The 18,815-nt window shown below is 47.3% G+C and overlaps 1 protein-coding gene and 1 long non-coding RNA gene across 11 annotated transcripts in view; one reads left to right on the plus strand and one right to left on the minus strand.

Moving 5' to 3' along the window:
* LOC123753917 (uncharacterized) overlaps positions 1 to 4,355 on the minus strand; it is a 55,089-nt gene extending 50,734 nt beyond the window's left edge. Inside the window, exon 1 of the long non-coding RNA XR_011223117.1 lies at positions 4,217 to 4,355. This is a non-coding gene — a long non-coding RNA (uncharacterized lncRNA). The remainder of the gene's footprint in view (positions 1 to 4,216) is intronic.
* Positions 1 to 18,815, plus strand: part of LOC123753916 (chloride channel protein 2) — a 124,130-nt gene that overhangs the window by 28,796 nt on the left and 76,519 nt on the right. For 6 of the 10 annotated variants that reach the window (XR_011223116.1, XM_069306159.1, XM_069306166.1 and 3 more), the window contains exon 1: positions 5,408 to 6,430. The exons of the other annotated variants lie outside the window; for them this stretch is intronic. Coding sequence is in view for 5 of the 6 variants with exons in the window: in XM_069306159.1 (XP_069162260.1) it covers positions 5,408 to 6,430 (1,023 nt within the window). In the remaining variant the exon portion in view is untranslated. Of the gene's footprint in view, positions 1 to 5,407; positions 6,431 to 18,815 lie in introns of those variants that run through there. 10 annotated transcript variants of the gene reach the window in all.

The raw sequence follows: 18,815 nt of genomic DNA on the forward strand, positions 1-18,815 counted from the left end.
TGCACTTTTAATTGACTAGACCATGTGGGTTCTCTCTCCGCCTCCCCCCTCCCCTCGCCTCGGACACATGTGTGTCGCTGTATCATGAAACAACACCACTATTTCTCCTTGGATCAATGTGCATAAGTCATCCTCACATCATGGCATTATTTATCTTGAAGTAAATGAAGACACATTATCCTGGCAGACACATAATGAAGACACATCATGTTGCCAGGATACATAATAACGACACATCATGTTACCAGGATAAATAATGAAGACACATCATATTACCAGTATACATAATGAAGACACATGACCCTACCAAGACACATAACAAACTATTATCCACAAACAAAAGTGTAGTATCAATATGGCCAGCCTAACCAATCAAGAACTTTATCATTGGTACGAAGTTAATTTTTTCGTTAACAATCTGTTTATTTATCCAACAGGTATGTACTACTGTACTACTTGGCCGGCGGAGGAATACTGGCTGACCTTCGGTCTGTCATTATTCTGACGTCTGGCGTCTTCCACGACACAAAAATAATACATAGTTATATACATTCCTAGCAGTCGGTTATAGGTAATATCTTTGGTCAGCTGCAGATAATGTCTATGGTCAACTGGGGTAATACTTAAGGTCCGCCATAGGTAACATTTGGTCAACGAAAAAGTCCAACATGATACCACAAGAAATGAGGCACAAGTATCTTGAGGAAATTTATAAAGAAGCCGGGAATAAATTCGATCAAATCTACACTGACGGGTCATATAATCCTGTCAACGACAGGGCTGGTGCAGCATACATTGTAATAAAGAATTATGCCTTTCATTGCAGAAATGAAGAGAAAGAACGTATTGAGAACTATGCCTCTTCAACGCAAGCAGAGCTAACTGCCATTGTTATGCGTTAAGATTCCTTGAACGAAACACTAATGGCGAGTGATATACACTGATTCAATAGCAGCACTACAAAGCCTTAATAGAAATCGGGCGGATAATCTTGCGATAGTTGCTGAAATTAAGAGAGCTGTAATGGTACTAATCAACCAGGGAAGAGTCGTCAAGTTCCTGTGGGTTCCCTCCCATGTTGGAATATGTGGGAATTAACGAGCAGATGTGCTGGCTGTTGAAGGCGCTGAAGGAGACCATATTGAATTCTTCATACCCAAGACTCTTCTACATATTAGAGGTATTATCAGGCAACATCACCATGACAAGGTAACTGAGGAAAGGAGGATAGAATAACAAATCAATGAATCTGAGCGATGGTAGAATATAATTGCAGCTGGCAATCCCAATCATTATGGACGAAGAGGAGGTGGACGCGGGAGAGAGTTAGTAATAGCAAGAATCCGTTTTGGATACAAATTTCCATGGAGATTCAGAATGGGAACAACAGTTGAGCAGCGGAGTTGCAGACTCTGTGATGAAAGTGATGGACACCGCCTTGACCACTACCTGAGAGAGTGTGAATATATGAGTCATTAGAAATATGTGTAGAATAATGAGAGCCACATTGTTTGAGTTAGGAAAATACTATTTGTCAAGTATTTATACTGTTCCTAAAAGATTCCTCCGTTTTGTACCCGCAAGATAACGTAAGATTTTAAGGGTTGACTAATGTTAATCATATTTTTGAAGAGCTGTTCACTTGAGACAGTTAAGCAAGTCCCAGCTGTGTCTGGGTACAAGTGACAGGATTAACAACCCAGCGGGTTTTCTTCCTATTGGGGGGTGTTGTACATGTTGCTATGGTGGTGTGTCTACTCACAGGATGAGTGGCGCTGCCCAATAAACTCGACCCTCGGGGTAAAATTAAAATTGAATGGTCAGCCATAGGTAATATATATGTTGTGAGCTACAGGTAAAACCATTGTGTGCCATAAAGAGTAGCCACAGACGACGTGCAGGTCTGGACCGGACACTTGTAGTCCTTAACTTACACATTAAACTCGCCTATATTAACGACGTCTTCTGTTCACTCATAAGTAATGTCAACATAATAATATATGTTGAAAATGTGGGATTTCAAAATATATTGATAGCCTTTTGTGTCTATCTGGCCGTAAATAATCGTCTAATTACTTAATAATTTTTGTAAAATATGAGTTGAATTAATGGTGTGGGTAGCTTCCTTGACGTAACTAGCGGCCATCTTGGCAATTAGAGATGATGTGTGGGCTGCTATCGTTCCATCGGTGCTGGAGCGCTTCCAAGCCGCAGCACAGCTGACACCTACACCCAGTGATGTCTTTTGCTTCTCCCTATATATATATTTTGAGTATACTTTAGTCCTCAACTGTATTCAGGGCTAAACTATAGATGGTGTTGGTCAGTAAGTTACTGTAGATAATAACCTTATAGAGCTCGTAAGGCCAACACTGTTGATTCACAGTGTGTCGTGTTGACTAGGGTAGTCGACATGGAAGGCAGTCATCAGTGCTTTATGTTCATCTGTGCATCTGTACTTGGCATCTGACAGCGGCACATACTTCACAGATATGTGAAGTATGACCAGTAGACCAGCAGGGATAAGATATCGGAGCTGCAGTTATGGCAGGAAATTCTGCAGTTAGTTGGAGACTCAAACGGGTGTTCAACTTTACAACCAGAGATGCTAGCCATATAGCAGGATTTGGAACATGCTCTTGCTGAACACCGACCATATGTTATCATACATACGTATTCGAGAAGTGCCATTGCAACCTTGCAACACGGATGGGTGGATGTTGTCACATAAGGGACAAGATTCATCTGATCACAAATATCATAGCATTAATGCAAACACTCAAACGTCAAGGCCGTCGGATACTTATCAACTGGGTGCCAAGTCATGTAGGAATAACAGGGAATGACAATGCAGAAGAAGCTGCAAAACTTGCAACTTAGAGAAGAAATGTCGACATTTACATACCACAGAGTCTATCGCAGATTAAGCAAGTAATTATGCAATATACCAATGCAAAAGTTGATCATCATGAACTGTGTTGATACCCTTTAGTTCACTATCACTCCCTGGTCACTCTCACTATATCATCAACTGTGTTGACCATCACTGTGTCCAACAGCCTGGATGACCAGACAATTAACCAGGAGGCCTGGCCAGAGACCGGGCCGTGGGGACCTTGAACCCCGGAACCTCCGCAAGGTAACCCAGTAGGTCACTATGGATAACCAGCTTTACAACCACCTTAATACACCTCTGTTTGTGTCCAGATAACCAGCAGATATATATTTAACCAACTTTATATCCACCTTAATGCACCTGTTTGTGTTTAAAGGTGCTGGTGTATTAACCCTCCTATTTTACTGTGTTGTACTCTTATGTGTATGTGCTCGTACTATTCTAGTTGAGCTCTAGCTCTTTGGTACCGCCTCTCAACTGGTGTACAGGTTCCTGAGCCTACTGGGCTCTATCATATCTACATTTGAAACTGTGTATGGAGTCAGCCTCCACCACATCACTGCCTAATGCATTCCATCTGTTAACTACTCTGACACTGAAAAAATACTTTCTAATGTCCCTGTGGCTCATTTGGGTACTCAGTTTCCACCTGTGTCCCCTTGTTCGCATACCACCAGTGTTGAATAGTTTATCCTTATCTACCCTGTTAATTCGTCTGAGAATTTTGTAGGTGGTCATCATGTCTCCCCTAACTTCTTAATAACCTAACTCCTCTGTCTTCCAGTGTCGTGAGGTTTAATTCCAGTAGTCTTTGAGTGTGTGTGTGTGTACTTACCTAGTTGTGCTTGCGGGGGGTTGAGCTCTGGCTCTTTGGTCCCGCCTCTCAACGATCAATCAATTAATGTACAGGTTCCTGAGGAACCTGTGTGTGTGTGTGTGTGTGTGTGTGTGTGTGTGTGTGTGTGTGTGTGTGTGTGTGTGTGTGTGTGTGTGTGTGTGTGTGTGTGTGTGTGTAAAAATTGGGGACCAATAGACTGTGTGGCACGAGGTTGAGTGAGGGACTGTAAGGGAGGGAGGGAGGGAGGGAGGGAGGGAGTGAGGGAAGTAGCGAGGAGGGAGCCAGAGCTAACCCCTCCTCCCTTACCTTATGTCCCTGACTCCGCCGCTGCCAGTGCCATCCCTGCCGCTGGCGCCACCACCAACCACGCTGCCCATCAGTGCCTGGTGCCACCTGTTCCCATTAATGTGTCTCCCCTGAGCGTCACTCCCCACACGCAGCAACAGTGACATATACAGTGCGGGACATGTAGAGCAACATACCTTTTGTGCCGCTAACTCTGAATTGATGTAAACTTGATTTATTGTGAGGGACGTTAGGCGCGGTGCAGGTGAACACGGCGCCCACTGACACTCTGGTGGAGGCGTGGATGACCTGGCCTCTCCAGGTCCTGTGGGCAACACCACCTGGTCTCACCAGGTATGGTTAACACACACGAGGGCGAGGATGGAGGCAGCAGCAGGCGGCTCCATTGCTGGCGAGGAGTGGAGAAGACCTCACAGTAGTGGAGAGGTCTGCCTGGCATCGTCTAGTGCCGCAGTTCAGTAAGCTTCAGCGCGCCTCTACCCGTCCTCTCTTGTCTACCATTATGCTCTGGAAATATTCAAATTAAATTAGACAGTGTTAACGTCTCTGCATATTTGTCCTCGCCACTTGAGACTAGAAAACAAGGTAATAGTGGCCATATTTACCGTGTTAGTCTTGTGGGTGCGGCCGTAGTCAAGGGTAGCAGCGACAGTCTTCAGAAGGATATTCTTGGAGGCCTCAAGCAGTGTTGATATTCCATTCATCTGGGCTCTAGGAGACTCGAACCGCGGACCCCACTCGTGTGAGGCCGAAGCTCTATCGACCGAGCTATTGAGTAGTCTTAGTTAGAAAAGTTTCCAAAAGCAGTACCCTGCTGCCAAACTGGAATTTGTTAGTGTTGACGTTGTGTGTGAAGGGGCTGGTAGGAGAGTCAGGCTTCGGCACTGAGGAGTGTGGTGCCCCTCACACACCCGCCGGTGGTCTCCGCTCTCGCAAGTGTGAGAAGACACGTGGAGGAGGACCGTGTTGTGAGGGACGGAAGAGGGCCGTGTTGTGAGGGACGGGTCTGTGTTCCCAAACGGCGCCTTGTAGATGTGTCCTGACCTGTGGCTATGGCTGCCTGCAGATGAGTTTACTTACCGACGTTCCGCAAGGCTTGATATACCATCGAGTTGATCCTAGAGAGCATCCGGAGACAGTTAGCTAAGTTGTTATGATCAATGCGCCTCGCCCAGTGTTGTGAGTGACCTCCGCCTGACCAGGGTGAGTGACCCCCGCCTGACCAGGGTGAGTGACCCCCGCCTGACCAGGGTGAGTGACCCCCGCCTGACCTGGGTGAGTGACTGCCACCTGACCAGAGTGAGTGACCAGGCCGCTACTGAGGAGCGTGACGAGCATGACACTGTGGTGATGGCGGCCGCGCGGTGATGGTGAAGACCACAAAGATGCCGGTCGTGGAAGGGGCGTCGTCCCCCGCCCCGTCCAGCGACGACACTCTCCTGGACGACATGCTCAAGGAAGCCGTCTTGGCCAACCTCGAGAACTTGCAGGAGACCCTGGCGGAGGCCCCGCCCCTGCAGGGCTGCGAGGACGGCCCTTCCGTGATTGGGTCCCACGGCCTCCCCTTACTCAACTTCTCCCCCGCTGGTGCCCTCGCCGTCAGCCCTGACGCCCCCAGCCCCAGGGCTCCCCCTCGCCCCCCCACCAGCCCTGACGCCCCCAGCCCTAGGGCTCCCCCTCGCCCCCCCACCAGCCCTGACGCCCCCAGCCCCAGGGCTCCCCCTCGTCCCCCCACCAGCCCTGACGCCCCGAGCCCTTGGGCTTCCCCTCGCCCCCCCACCAGCCCCAGGGCTCCTCTTCGTCCCCCCACCAGGCCTCTCAACACTCGGGTGCTGGACTCTGACGACGAGTCGCCCTGCATGGAGCTCGACACGCCCCTCAAGTTTGACACCAGCGAGTTTACCTGGATACGCTCTGAGAAGGAGCCCGGAGGGCGGTGCCCGAGGACGAGCCCCATCGGGGACCACCTGCAGGAGCCCCGAGGGCAGAGCCCTAGGGCAAGCCCTACTCGGGACCACCTGCAGGAGCCCCGAGGGCGGTGCCCGAGGACGAGCCCCATCCGGGACTACCTGCAGGTGCCGCCTCGCCCCCGCCTCTTACGCAGGAAGAGACCGAAGCTGTCCTTCCTGGACTCCGGCGCGGCTCCTGCAGGAGTGCCGCCCACCGCGCCGCAGGTCACGCCGGAGTCATCCGGTGACGCGGCCTCAGGTGACGTGACGCAGGTCAGCGGGGTGAGGCCGCAGGCTGACAGCCTGAGCGCCGCCAACTGCGTCATCAAGCTGCCCAGGAAGCACAGGAAGCCCTCCTTCTCTCACATCAACATCCCTTGCTACCACCGTCGACCCTCCGGCCAGGCGCTCGACGTCAACTTCGACTACACCTTCACCTTGGTGAGTCGAAAATTACATCCGAAAATTTGGTCTTTAACTTTCAAATATATTCGGTCGGTCATTCACCTTCATTGAAGCACTACGACATTGTAGTAAGTTCCTTCATCATATCATTGGTTTAGGTATGCCTCGTATCTATTTCCATTACTTACGACAAGACCTGCCATGCTTATATGGTGGTTCCTGAGAGGTTTACACTGTGAGAGCCACACTGCAGCAGCCTGACGGTGGGAGACGGCTCTGGCAAGGTTGAGTATTGGCCATACACGTTTAACTCACGGAGACTTCATGGAGCGCCGCCCTGCTCCTTATTGTCCAAACTGTATTGTCCCTCTTACAGTCGTGCATATCCTTGTTGAATGTCCGGAAGTCCGGACATTCAACAAGGATATGCACGGACATATTATGCAAGGACATTCAATAGCTAATATTTTTTTGAGTTACAGTTCAAGTATATATATATATAAAGCAAGTCTACCTCAATGCCAGACTGTAAACTGTATCTCGAGTCTTTAAATGTGGTCGGTTTTCTGACTTCTTTCCAAAACATTATGATTTGAATGATATTAATATATCGTGCATTGCGCTTTATCACACCGAAGTGTTATATAGTACTGTTAAGTTAACAATGTTTCCTATAACATCAATATTTCCATTAGCAGTACCAGCAGAAGTGGCACTTAAAGGAGCGCCGCCCCGCTCCTTATTGTCCAAGCTTCGTTGTCCCTCGTACAGTCGTGCATATACTTGTTGACTGTCCGGACTTCCAGGACGATCGTGTCTTGCTTCCCGACCGTCCCTCGCGGTCACTTGTCCCTCGACAGTATCCTTGGTGAGTCAGATATCTTTGACATCGTTGTTGTTGTTGTTTTTTAGATTTAGCTACTCGGAACGAAATGTCCATGTAGCACAGGCTATAGTGCACCCGTCATTGAGTGCGGTTATTCACGATAACCTTGTTACTGTGATATTTGGGTCAGAGTTTTAAATGGAGGTGGGGTTTCCTCGTTTTCTCCCGTTTCTTTTCCGCTTCTGTTTTAGCGCACTGGTGTTGTCTTGTTTTAATAACATTATCTTGGTGGAGGATATAGAGGCACAGTGTTCACTAGTGTGTCACATTCTTCAACTGCTATTCTAATCATTGTAGTCGCTGTGAATTTGGCATTTAATGCAGCTGCTCTCGTTTGATTAATGTTGAGTGTGATGCGCAGGGCTTCAGTAGCTTCACATTTCAGTAAGTAATGCAATAGTGGCGCCTCTGCATCTGTTCCACAGATATGACATTCTTTAACTATTGTGTTTATTATCTCCCAGCAGCACTTGCAAGCAATTCTGAGTCTGTACTGCAATGTCTCTGGACATCTTTTTGCCAGGCTTGAAAGAGTAGTACCCAGTGCCTTGTTCGTACCATATCGCAGTGGATCTTCCTTCAGCTACTTTCGCTCTGTGGCGACTTTTGATAGTTGGGAGTACTTTCTTCTTGATTTGCTCCTTAATCTGTGAAAAAAATTGGAGATATTTTAACCTGTACAACAGGTGGACCCGTGGCAGTATTTGCTAGTGAGTGTGGCTTCGACATGGCTCGTCTTGTATGTTCTTGTTGTGGTATTGTCTTCTTCGGTGATTGATTGATTGATGAAGATTAAGCCACTTAAAAAGTGGCACGGGCTTGAATAGCCCGTAAGTGGTGGCCCTTTTGAGCCATTACCAGTATCAAGAGCTGATACTGGAGATCTGTGGAGGTGCAACTGCACCCTGCGTGACGGGAGATGTCTCCCTTGTCCTCGGTGATATTTAGCGCCTCTTATACATCCTGCCACACTGATGGTGCTTCATAGTCTCCTCGCCTTGCTCCTGCCTTTGGTAATTAATTACTTATTACCGCTGGTAGACCACACCTGCCTCCCTCTCTGGGCCTACCCGGCGAGGCATGTAGGGTTCATACTCTATGTTTTACGTCACAAGGTATTGTTTAGCTTACAGCTATGAAGTTTATATCAAAATGGTGGAAAATGTGTGATGTAGATGTGTGGGGCCTGATAGCTGAGTGGACAGCGCTCGGGATTTGTAGTCCTAAGCTTCCGGGTTCGATCCCCGGCGGAGGCGGAAAACAAATGAGCAGAGTTTCTTTCACCCTGATGACTCTTTTCACCTAGCAGTAAATAGGTACCTGGGAGTTAGACAGCTGGTACAGGCTGCTTCCTAGGGGGGGGGGACAAAATAAGCTGATTGATTGACAGTTGAGAGGCAGGTCCAAAGCATTGAAGCGAGCCTCAAACACTTAGCCCCGAGCAGGTCAGTATATACAGTTAATTACACGGAGGTGAACAGAAATAGAGCCAGGTGAGGGGCTGAGGCAGCCAGGTGAGGGGCTGAGGCAGCCAGGTGAGGGCTGAGGCAGCCAGGTGAGGGCTGAGGCAGCCAGGTGAGGGGCTGAGGCAGCCAGGTGAGGGGCTGAGGCAGCCAGGTGAGGGGCTGAGGCAGCCAGGTGAGGGCTGAGGCAGCCAGGTGAGGGCTGAGGCAGCCAGGTGAGTGGCTGAGGCAGCCAGGTGAGGGGCTGAGGCAGCCAGGTGAGGGCTGAGGCAGCCAGGTGAGGGGCTGAGGCAGCCAGGTGAGGGCTGAGGCAGCCAGGTGAGGGGCTGAGGCAGCCAGGTGAGGGGCTGAGGCAGCCAGGTGAGGGCTGAGGCAGCCAGGTGAGGGCTGAGGCAGCCAGGTGAGGGGCTGAGGCAGCCAGGTGAGGGGCTGAGGCAGCCAGGTGAGGGGCTGAGGCAGCCAGGTGAGGGCTGAGGCAGCCAGGTGAGTGGCTGAGGCAGCCAGGGTGAGGGCTGAGGCAGCCAGGTGAGGGGCTGAGGCAGCCAGGTGAGGGCTGAGGCAGCCAGGTGAGGGCTGAGGCAGCCAGGTGAGGGCTGAGGCAGCCAGGTGAGGGCTGAGGCAGCCAGGTGAGGGCTGAGGCAGCCAGGTGAGGGGCTGAGGCAGCCAGGTGAGGGGCTGAGGCAGCCAGGTGAGGGCTGAGGCAACCAGGTGAGGGCTGAGGCAGCCAGGTGAGGGGCTGAGGCAGCCAGGTGAGGGGCTGAGGCAGCCAGGTGAGGGCTGAGGCAGCCAGGTGAGGGCTGAGGCAGCCAGGTGAGGGGCTGAGGCAGCCAGGTGAGGGGCTGAGGCAGCCAGGTGAGGGCTGAGGCAGCCAGGTGAGGGCTGAGGCAGCCAGGTGAGGGGCTGAGGCAGCCAGGTGAGGGGCTGAGGCAGCCAGGTGAGGGCTGAGGCAGCCAGGTGAGGGCTGAGGCAGCCAGGTGAGGGCTGAGGCAGGGACACAACACCACAGGCACACAGCCATGGTGACTCACACGCCCCAGTCTTACATGTCTAAATGTAGATTGTGATTGTAGCCAGCTGGATCACTATGCCCCCACACACCTGCCCCCCTGCCCCCCCCCCCTCCCAGGCTCGTAAGTACACTGTCATAACCAGGCCTAACTAGTTCAGACTAATTACGCTGAGGTCATATCTTTACGAGTCAAGGTAACTCAGACAATGTAATTCATTCTGCAGTATTTAAAATATCATTACATACACGTGTATGGTAGTATATTGTACGGTATTTTGCTGCATTATTATTGTATTTCTTGGTGGGTTGTGTGTGTGTGAGTGTGAGTGTGTAACTGTGTGCGTGGGTGTGAGTGAGTAACTGTGTGTGTGAGTGTGAGTGAGTAACTGTGTGTGTGAGTGTGTGAGTGTGAGTGAGTAACTGTGTGTGTGAGTGTGAGTGTGTAACTGCTGCTGGTACTGTTTCGTCGTGACGTCATTGATTAGGTCTCGGCAACACATGAAGTTTCAAGCTAAACTTTCTAATATGCTGCACTCACCTGAGGTCTGTAGAAGAAGAGCGAAATCTGATTATGCATTTTGGTTCTACAAGGTAGCCAACTCCATCAAAATATTAAATATGTATCCAATTCAATTAATGATTAATCAACCAATTAATCCATGGGATAACTGGGATCTATCAGTTGATTATGCAAATGCACCCAAGAAAGATAGTGTACACTCTGCATTAACAATTAACACTGTACAGCATCACTGAGAGTACTCAGGGTATGGGTAACGATGTGTATCAGTGCTATACCGACGGTTTTGTAGAAGAAGGTGGACGATGTACTCAATGTGCATGTAATATATTTAAACAAATGTATAAATTAAACAGTCGTCTCTCGTACATACAACAATGATGTGTGTGTGTGTGTGTGTGTGTGTGTGTGTGTGTGTGTGTGTGTGTGTGTGTGTGTGTGTGTGTGTGTGTGTGTGTGTGTGTGTGTGTGTGAGACACACACACGATAATGGTCGTCACCATTATCTGCACTAGGAGTGAGAGATAGAGAAGATGGACATAGTGACGGTAACTAGACTGTAGCAGTTCACTATCTTGGGGCGAGGAGAAGCTTGGCTGGAGAAGTGTGTCACTGAGGCCTGGTTTGTTGATAGCATCAGCTGATTAGTACCAGTGACGTCACCCTGGCTCTCCAAGGCCTACTCCTCATGACTTGTGTTTTTTTTTTTGAATGACGGAAAGGGTCAGATCAATAGTTGTAGCACGAAACTTCTCTATATTTCTTGTTTTTGAAATGCTGATGGACAGAGGTTACCTGGATGATGCTTGTACTCTCTTTGACTCTCCTGTAACACCACATACATTGTAGAAGCTGCTGGAAGCATGTATTTAAGAGGCAGGCGTCGTGAGCGCTGGTGATGGTGTACACAGACAACCAGATGGTGTCACTATGGGCTCCTCCCTTGGTGTCCCGTTTGCTAATGTTTACTCGAGGTCTGTTGAACATAACGTCCTCGTTGACGTGGGCCTAAAACCCAACGTCTACTGTAGGTCCATCGAGGATCGAACCTAGACTCAGCAAAAAGCGTGGGCGGCTCTCTACCCACCAGTCCAAGTGGTTGTGGAGGAAAAGAGTCCTGAAAGACATTATTGATACAAACCTGACCCTTACCGACGCCAACCAGTAAACTTAGTTAATAATAACCTATAAGAACAAGAAGGCTGCCAACTTGCTCATGAAAAACTCTCCCGACACCAAACGAAACGCCTTGAAAGAGACGAATGTCGTCAATGTCTTCACATGTCCACTTGCGAACTGTCAGCCCCAACGGTCTCCGTACATAAGCAAGACATCATCTCTTTCAAGGCGACTGACAATGCACAAACAACAAGGTCCCATCAAGGAACACATAATCTCTACACATAATCAGAGCATCACCAGAGATATCCTCACAGACAACAGTAAAATAATCGACAGATAGTTGGACACTGGCGAGGCCCATCACACACATCCAACTAACAGTAGCAGCTAACACGCTCTTACACTCTGCCACATTTGACACCAAGACCAGGTGTCCTAAGGCCAGCTCAGCGTGGACAGAAACCTCGTGTAGAGCAAAAAGGCAAATGCTGGCTTGATCCTGATTTTCAGTACGAATACGGACTGCGAAAGCAAGGCCTATCGATCCTTTTGACTTTAGGAGTTTTAAGCAAGAGGTGTCAGAAAAGTTACCACAGGGATAACTGGCTTGTGGCGGCCAAGCGTTCACTACCACCACTCACACACAGGACATTGGTACTCTGCAGGGGACTGTAGGTCTATAGAGGCGTATACACTTATACATTCTGCTGTTCCAGTCAAATTGTATCCATTTTTACTCTATCTTTTAAAATGTTGACTCGGGTCAACAAAACGCAGCTGTTAGCGTCAGGTCATAATAAAACTGTAAAATGAATTTTGGAGAGTTAATTTTTCTACTTCCTTCTCAAGTGAAGAACAACATCAGAAAAAAAGAAAAGATTTATGTTACAATCATTGATTTCGCTCATTCTCTCATATTCAATAACATGATCTTATAGTATAAGCTATGCTTCTGTTTCCTTACTCTCGGGATTAAGACGAACAATCAAGTTACCAAAATTTATGGTAAAGAAACTAGTAAATATTGAAGGATTTATTTTCTACAATGTTTCGTTGCATTCTGGAACGTCTTCAGGTCCAATTGAATACGAATGAATACACGAGGTCCAATTTTGGGTTAAATACACATGTGCAAGAGGTGAAGTTCCTGCGCCAGGTAAGTCCACTACGGGCTCACCGTAGCCCGGGCTACGGGCTCACCGTAGCCCGGGCTACGGGCACCCTTTTCTTCCGGCGCCCGCCCGCCGGTTCCTTCTCTACTAATCCCTAAATCATCCTGGTCTCGTGAGACAACTTTATATCACTCAAAATACTGGCTCGGCGTTAGTCACTTCGTACACATAAATAATGTTGCTCACGATACCAACTCTTGTAATGCAGCAGAGGTCTGCGGTGAGGCGGTCTGCCGCCTGGAGCCTTGTGGACCTGCTGATGTGTCCACGACCCTCTGATCACCACCACCCACGACCCTCTGATCACCACCACCCACGACCCTCTGATCACCACCACCCACGACCCTCTGATCACCACCACCCACGACCCTCTGATCACCACCACACACGACCCTCTGATCACCACCACCCACGACCCTCTGACAGATCACAACTACCTTGCCCCCACTCGCTTCAGTCAATCTCCCCATGTTCACATCTGCCATCTGTCCTCTGGCCCTCCACAACAACAACACAATGAGCTTACTCTAGTAAGCTCTAGTACAATGAGCTAGAGGGAAAGTGTGACTAGAACCGTGCGTTTTGCTTGTTCCTTCCGCACGGTCCTAGTCCAAGGGGCGTTTTGATTTTTTTTCTTACTTACTAAAAGACCGCTTCCCACTGTCGTTTCCAGTCTATCGTCCACCCATGTCCCCAGTGTCCCCAGCGTCCACCAACGTCCCCCCTCAAGGCCTCTAGTGTCCACTCATATGTCCCATTGGTGCTTCTAGCGCCCACCCACGTCCGGTCGCATCATTCACTGGTGTAAAAGACACTATAATGTACCATGTTTGCTCTTTGAGTAACCTATTTAGAGAGCACACACACCACAACAAGCTACCTGTGTGTTTCGAGAGCACACGCCTCAATAACCTGTCCGGCTGTTTAGAGAGCACAACAAAGCAGACATTGTTAGAGACAATAAACATCAGGGTTATAAGCAGCACGAGCACCGGGCTGCCACTGCCGGTGGCGCCCTTCACGGGCCCGCTGGTGGCTCCTAGGGACTATTGTTCAGGGGCCAGATTCACGAAGAACTTACGCAAGGACTTACGAACCTGTACATCTTTCCTCAGTCTTTGGCGGCTTTGTTTACACTTATTAAACAGTTTACAAGCAAGAAAACTTCCCAATCAACTGTTGTTATTGTTATAAACTGCCTTCTGGTGCTTCGGAACTCATTAACTGTTTAATAATTGTAAACAAAACCTCCAAAGATTGAGAAAAGATGTACAGGTTCATAAGTGCTTCATGAATCTGGCCCCAGGATCGGCCTCCTCTCAACTAGTACATCTCACTAGTACGTTTTCTATGTATGGGCAGGTTAGGTTAGGGGGTGGCTTGGGTTAATCGTACGTTTCTGGTAGGGTTAGCACTTTGTATTCTGTACGTTGTGACATATCAAGAACATGGGTTGGAGTCGTTGCTTGCCCTTGCACAGGTGTGGAGGGTGGAGAGGCGGTGAGGTTGGAGACCTCCCTCACCACCAGCTGAAGTATACACTGAAGCCTCCACACACACGCCTACTCTTAGCACTCAACATCAGTCCTCGGGGCGAAGACCAGGAACAAAGATGTGTGATGGTGTGCACCTGGGTGATGGTGCAGGGTCACACGTGTAACCTTCCACCCGCACATTACAGCCTACGGTCATCAGAGATACGGGTGCAAGTACAGAATATATGCGGTGAAAAGTGTGGGTGTGAGGAGCTGGAGAAGTGTCAACACCACACAGTTCTGGGGCCAGATTCACGAAAGCACTTACGTAAGCACTTACGAACCTGTACATCTTTTCTCAATCATTGGCGGCTTTGTTTACAATTATTAAACAGTAAATGAGCTCCGAAGCACCAGGAAGCTGTTTATAACAATAACAACAGTTGAATGGGAAGTTTTCATGCTTGTAAACTGTTTAATAAATGTAACCAAAGCCGTCAAAGATTGAGGAAAGATGTACTCGTTCGTAAGTACTTGCGTAAGTGCTTTAGTGAATCTGGTCCCTGGACTCTTGTGTTGACGGTCCAGTTGACGCGCTTCCCTCCCAACATAAACATGTAGCTACACCATTACACGTTTTCAAGAGAGAACGGGATAAGATTCTTTTGCAGTTAAGGGATAAGTGGCTATATGGGCCATATAGCCACCACAGCTATATGAAGCATGGCTGTGGTGGCTATATGGGCCTTCGGGCTGCGAAGACTCACCTTATAGGGACCAGACAACCATCAGGGGCAACTAGCCACCGGCAACATCGCGGGAGTACAACAACTCTTGAAATCGTACACGGATAATTCTCTCAAGACTTCAAAACCTCACTTAACTATATTTTTTGTTTACATATTTGTACTCTTAGAGAAATCCTGCGATCAAGTGTTTATTATGTCCATCATCTCCGCCTGTCTGTGTTTACCTACTGTGTTGTTAATCTGTTTTTTTAACATTTAATCAAGTTTTCACATAAGCGCATGTTGGTGTGCTGGTCTCACGTGTGTTTGATAACGTGTGTGTTCTTGCGCTTCCTTATATGTATAATAATATGTGCGTCTGTGTTCCATGCTTACTGTCTCTGGAGGCGTGTCCTCGCATCACGGTGGGTACTTCCTCTTACTCTTCTAGCAGTATACTGCTTCCACCTCTGTGGTTATACTGCTACCACCTCTGGTTATACTGCTACCACCTCTGTGATTATACTGCTTCCAGCTCTATGGTTATACTGCTTCCAGCTCTATGGTTATACTGCTACCACCTATGGTTATACTGCTACCACCTCTGGTTATACTGCTACCACCTATGGTTATACTGCTACCACCTCTGGTTATACTGCTACCACCTATGGTTATACTGCTACCACCTCTGTGGTTATACTGCTACCACCTCTGTGGTTATACTGCTACCACCTATGGTTATACTGCTACCACCTCTGTGGTTATACTGCTTCCAGCTCTATGGTTATACTGCTACCAGCTCTGTGGTTATACTGCTACCACCTCTGTGGTTATACTGCTACCACCTCTGTGGTTATACTGCTACCACCTATGGTTATACTGCTACCACCTCTGTGGTTATACTGCTTCCAGCTCTATGGTTATACTGCTACCACCTCTGTGGTTATACTGCTACCACCTCTGTGGTTATACTGCTACCACCTCTGTGGTTATACTGCTTCCAGCTCTATGGTTATACTGCTACCAGCTCTATGGTTATACTGCTACCAGCTCTGTGGTTATACTGCTACCACCTCTATGGTTATACTGCTACCACCTCTGTGGTTATACTGCTACCACCTCTATGGTTATACTGCTACCAGCTCTGTGGTTATACTGCTACCACCTCTGTGGTTATACTGCTACCACCTCTGTGGTTATACTGCTACCACCTCTGTGGTTATACTGCTACCACCTCTGTGGTTATACTGCTACCACCTCTGTGGTTATACTGCTACCAGCTCTATGGTTATACTGCTACCACCTCTGTGGTTATACTGCTACCACCTCTGTGGTTATACTGCTACCACCTCTGTGGTTATACTGCTACCACCTCTGTGGTTATACTGCTACCAGCTCTATGGTTATACTGCTACCACCTCTGTGGTTATACTGCTACCAGCAGTATAACCATATATATATATATATATATATATATATATATATATATATATATATATATATATATATATATATATATATATATATATATATATATATTAAAACAAAAAGATTGGAGTTGCCGGAGTCAGGCAAGAGTCGCCTGATCACCCTACACTTCATCGGTCTCAGCTGAATCGTAGAGTGAGGTCTCCCCCACACACTTAAATGTCTAGATTTCTCCTTGTAAGTTCAGTACAAGTGTGTCAGTGCAACATAGTGTACTCCTGGAGATGTCCCATTGCTGACGAGACGTCCAAACATTATAAATGGAAAGATTAAGTGATCTAGAGTTTCTTCAACCCCCCTAGATGGTAGAAGATATTTGCGTCGCATGGAAAATATCCACTCTGTATATCTCAGTGTGTGAGTGAGGGAGCATATCTCAGTGTGTGAGTGTGGGAGCATATCTCAGTGTGTGAGTGAGGGAGCATACCTCAGTATGTGAGTGAGGGAGCATACCTCAGAGTGTGAGTGAGGGAGCATACCTCAGTGTGGCACTAGGTGTAGGGTCGTGTATCAGAGAGTGGAAGACGTGGTCGCTACAGTTGCTCAACAGCCTCACTTGTGCGCCTCACTTTACACCAGGCGGTCCCCTTTGTCTTCATGTGGTGGCGCGGGGTGCCCACTCTCCCTCCCAAATGTTGCCTTTATATTTTAGTATGAAGGGGGAGGGGGGGGGGTTAACCGGCGGGGCTCGAGACAGTCCGTGTGTCTCTCTCTCTGCCCGACATTCCACCCCTCTTATTGTTCCTCCCTCCTCATATCCTCCACCTCCTCTCCTCTCCCCACTTCTCTCTTCACTCCTCCTCTCCCCCATCTTCCTACCCTCCAGCCTCTAGCCTCTAGCAGCCAGACATATTTAGTCTGGACAGGCCAGACAGGCTTAGCTTAGTTGCCAACACCCATACATAGTGTCAGCAAGGCGGACAGCCCGCCTGATTTCATAACTCTCACTGTATTTCCCACTTCTAAACTTCCCTTCACCTGTGCCTCTCCATACTCTTTATTCCCCCTCCCCCCCCCCCAAAAAAAAAGAAAAAATGTGACAACTTTGTGTCTGAGACTGCCCTTCTCTCTCGTGTCAAACATTAATGAGTAATGACTAAAGAACAAATCCACAAGGGCCGTGACGAGGATTCGAACCTGCGTCCGGGAGCATCCCAGACACTGCCTTAATCGACTGAACTACGACAGGGTTAAAATTTGTTCAATTGATGCATCACGTTAGTGTGATCTCTGTGTGTAGTGTAGTAATGACTAAATTGTAACACTGCTTGTGTCTACCATGTACATAATTAAAGACAATTGTATTCCATCTGTTTATGTAGTTAAAACTACTATATGCTGTTATGTTCCAATTTCTGCTGCTCCTTTCAATATGTACTTATATAATGACATTTATTTTTCTGCTTTAATTCAATTCTTCCTTTTGATCTCAATTAGTTTTAAGTCTTAGTTTTTAAATTTATTTTCCCACATCTTGCCGGACACACTGTGCGTGTTGGGTTGAGGCCTAGCGTGTCTCTACCTTGATACTAGAAATCCAACATTTTGCATGTAACTCATTTTGTATGTACAGTTTGTACTTGTCCCTAAATTATCATAGTCTCACAATGTGTGGAGATTTTTTTTTTTTTTATTAAGTTATGAGGTACATCTGGTGTTAAACTCTACGGTGTTCACGCTTCATGTTTACACATCACTCCTTCAATGACTCCTTGAACATGGCCTCTAGGGGTATATAGAGTATTGTTAGTATATCTTCAAGTATGTAATATTCTTCATTAATATTGTTAGTATTTCTTAAATTATTTATCTTCCACCTATCCCGACCTGACTGTATCCGTCCCGTACCGCAGACCATTACCCTCTGCCAATTTGAGTGAGGCTAGACTCAAGCTCCGGGCCTCCAACTTTGAACGGACATTCAGTCTTATAGATATAAAACTTTTAATAATAATCAGAGTCTTTCTCTCCCCTCCCCTCCCCCCTTTCTCCCTTTCATAATAGTAATATAATAATGATCATAATAATGGTATATATATATATATATATATATATATATATATATATATATATATATATATATATATATATATATATATATATATATATATATATATATATATATATATATAAAATGAGGTGATTTGGTAAAATGCTATGCCCAAGATTACCATCCGAGTGCCGGCGGTGGGGTGGTTCAAATAGCTTCGGCTATCACCTCATTTTGTCCGGTCGTGATGGTCAAGTGGATTAAGGCGTCTTGTACATACCAGTTGCGTTGCTCCTGGGAGTATGGGTTCGAGTCACTTCTGGGGTGTGAGTTTTCAGTTGCATATTGTCCTGGGGACCATTCAGGCTTGTTCGCATATATATATATATATATATATATATATATATATATATATATATATATATATATATATATATATATATATATATATATATATATATATATATATATGCAATTGACGATCACAAAACACTGATCATTTTATGCGGAAAATCCACAGAGAAATATGAAGTGAGGTGAACGTTTCGGCTTTGTTAAAGCCTTTGTC

The sequence above is a fragment of the Procambarus clarkii genome, chromosome 6, assembly GCF_040958095.1.
Source record: "Procambarus clarkii isolate CNS0578487 chromosome 6, FALCON_Pclarkii_2.0, whole genome shotgun sequence".
Lineage (NCBI taxonomy): Eukaryota > Metazoa > Arthropoda > Malacostraca > Decapoda > Cambaridae > Procambarus > Procambarus clarkii.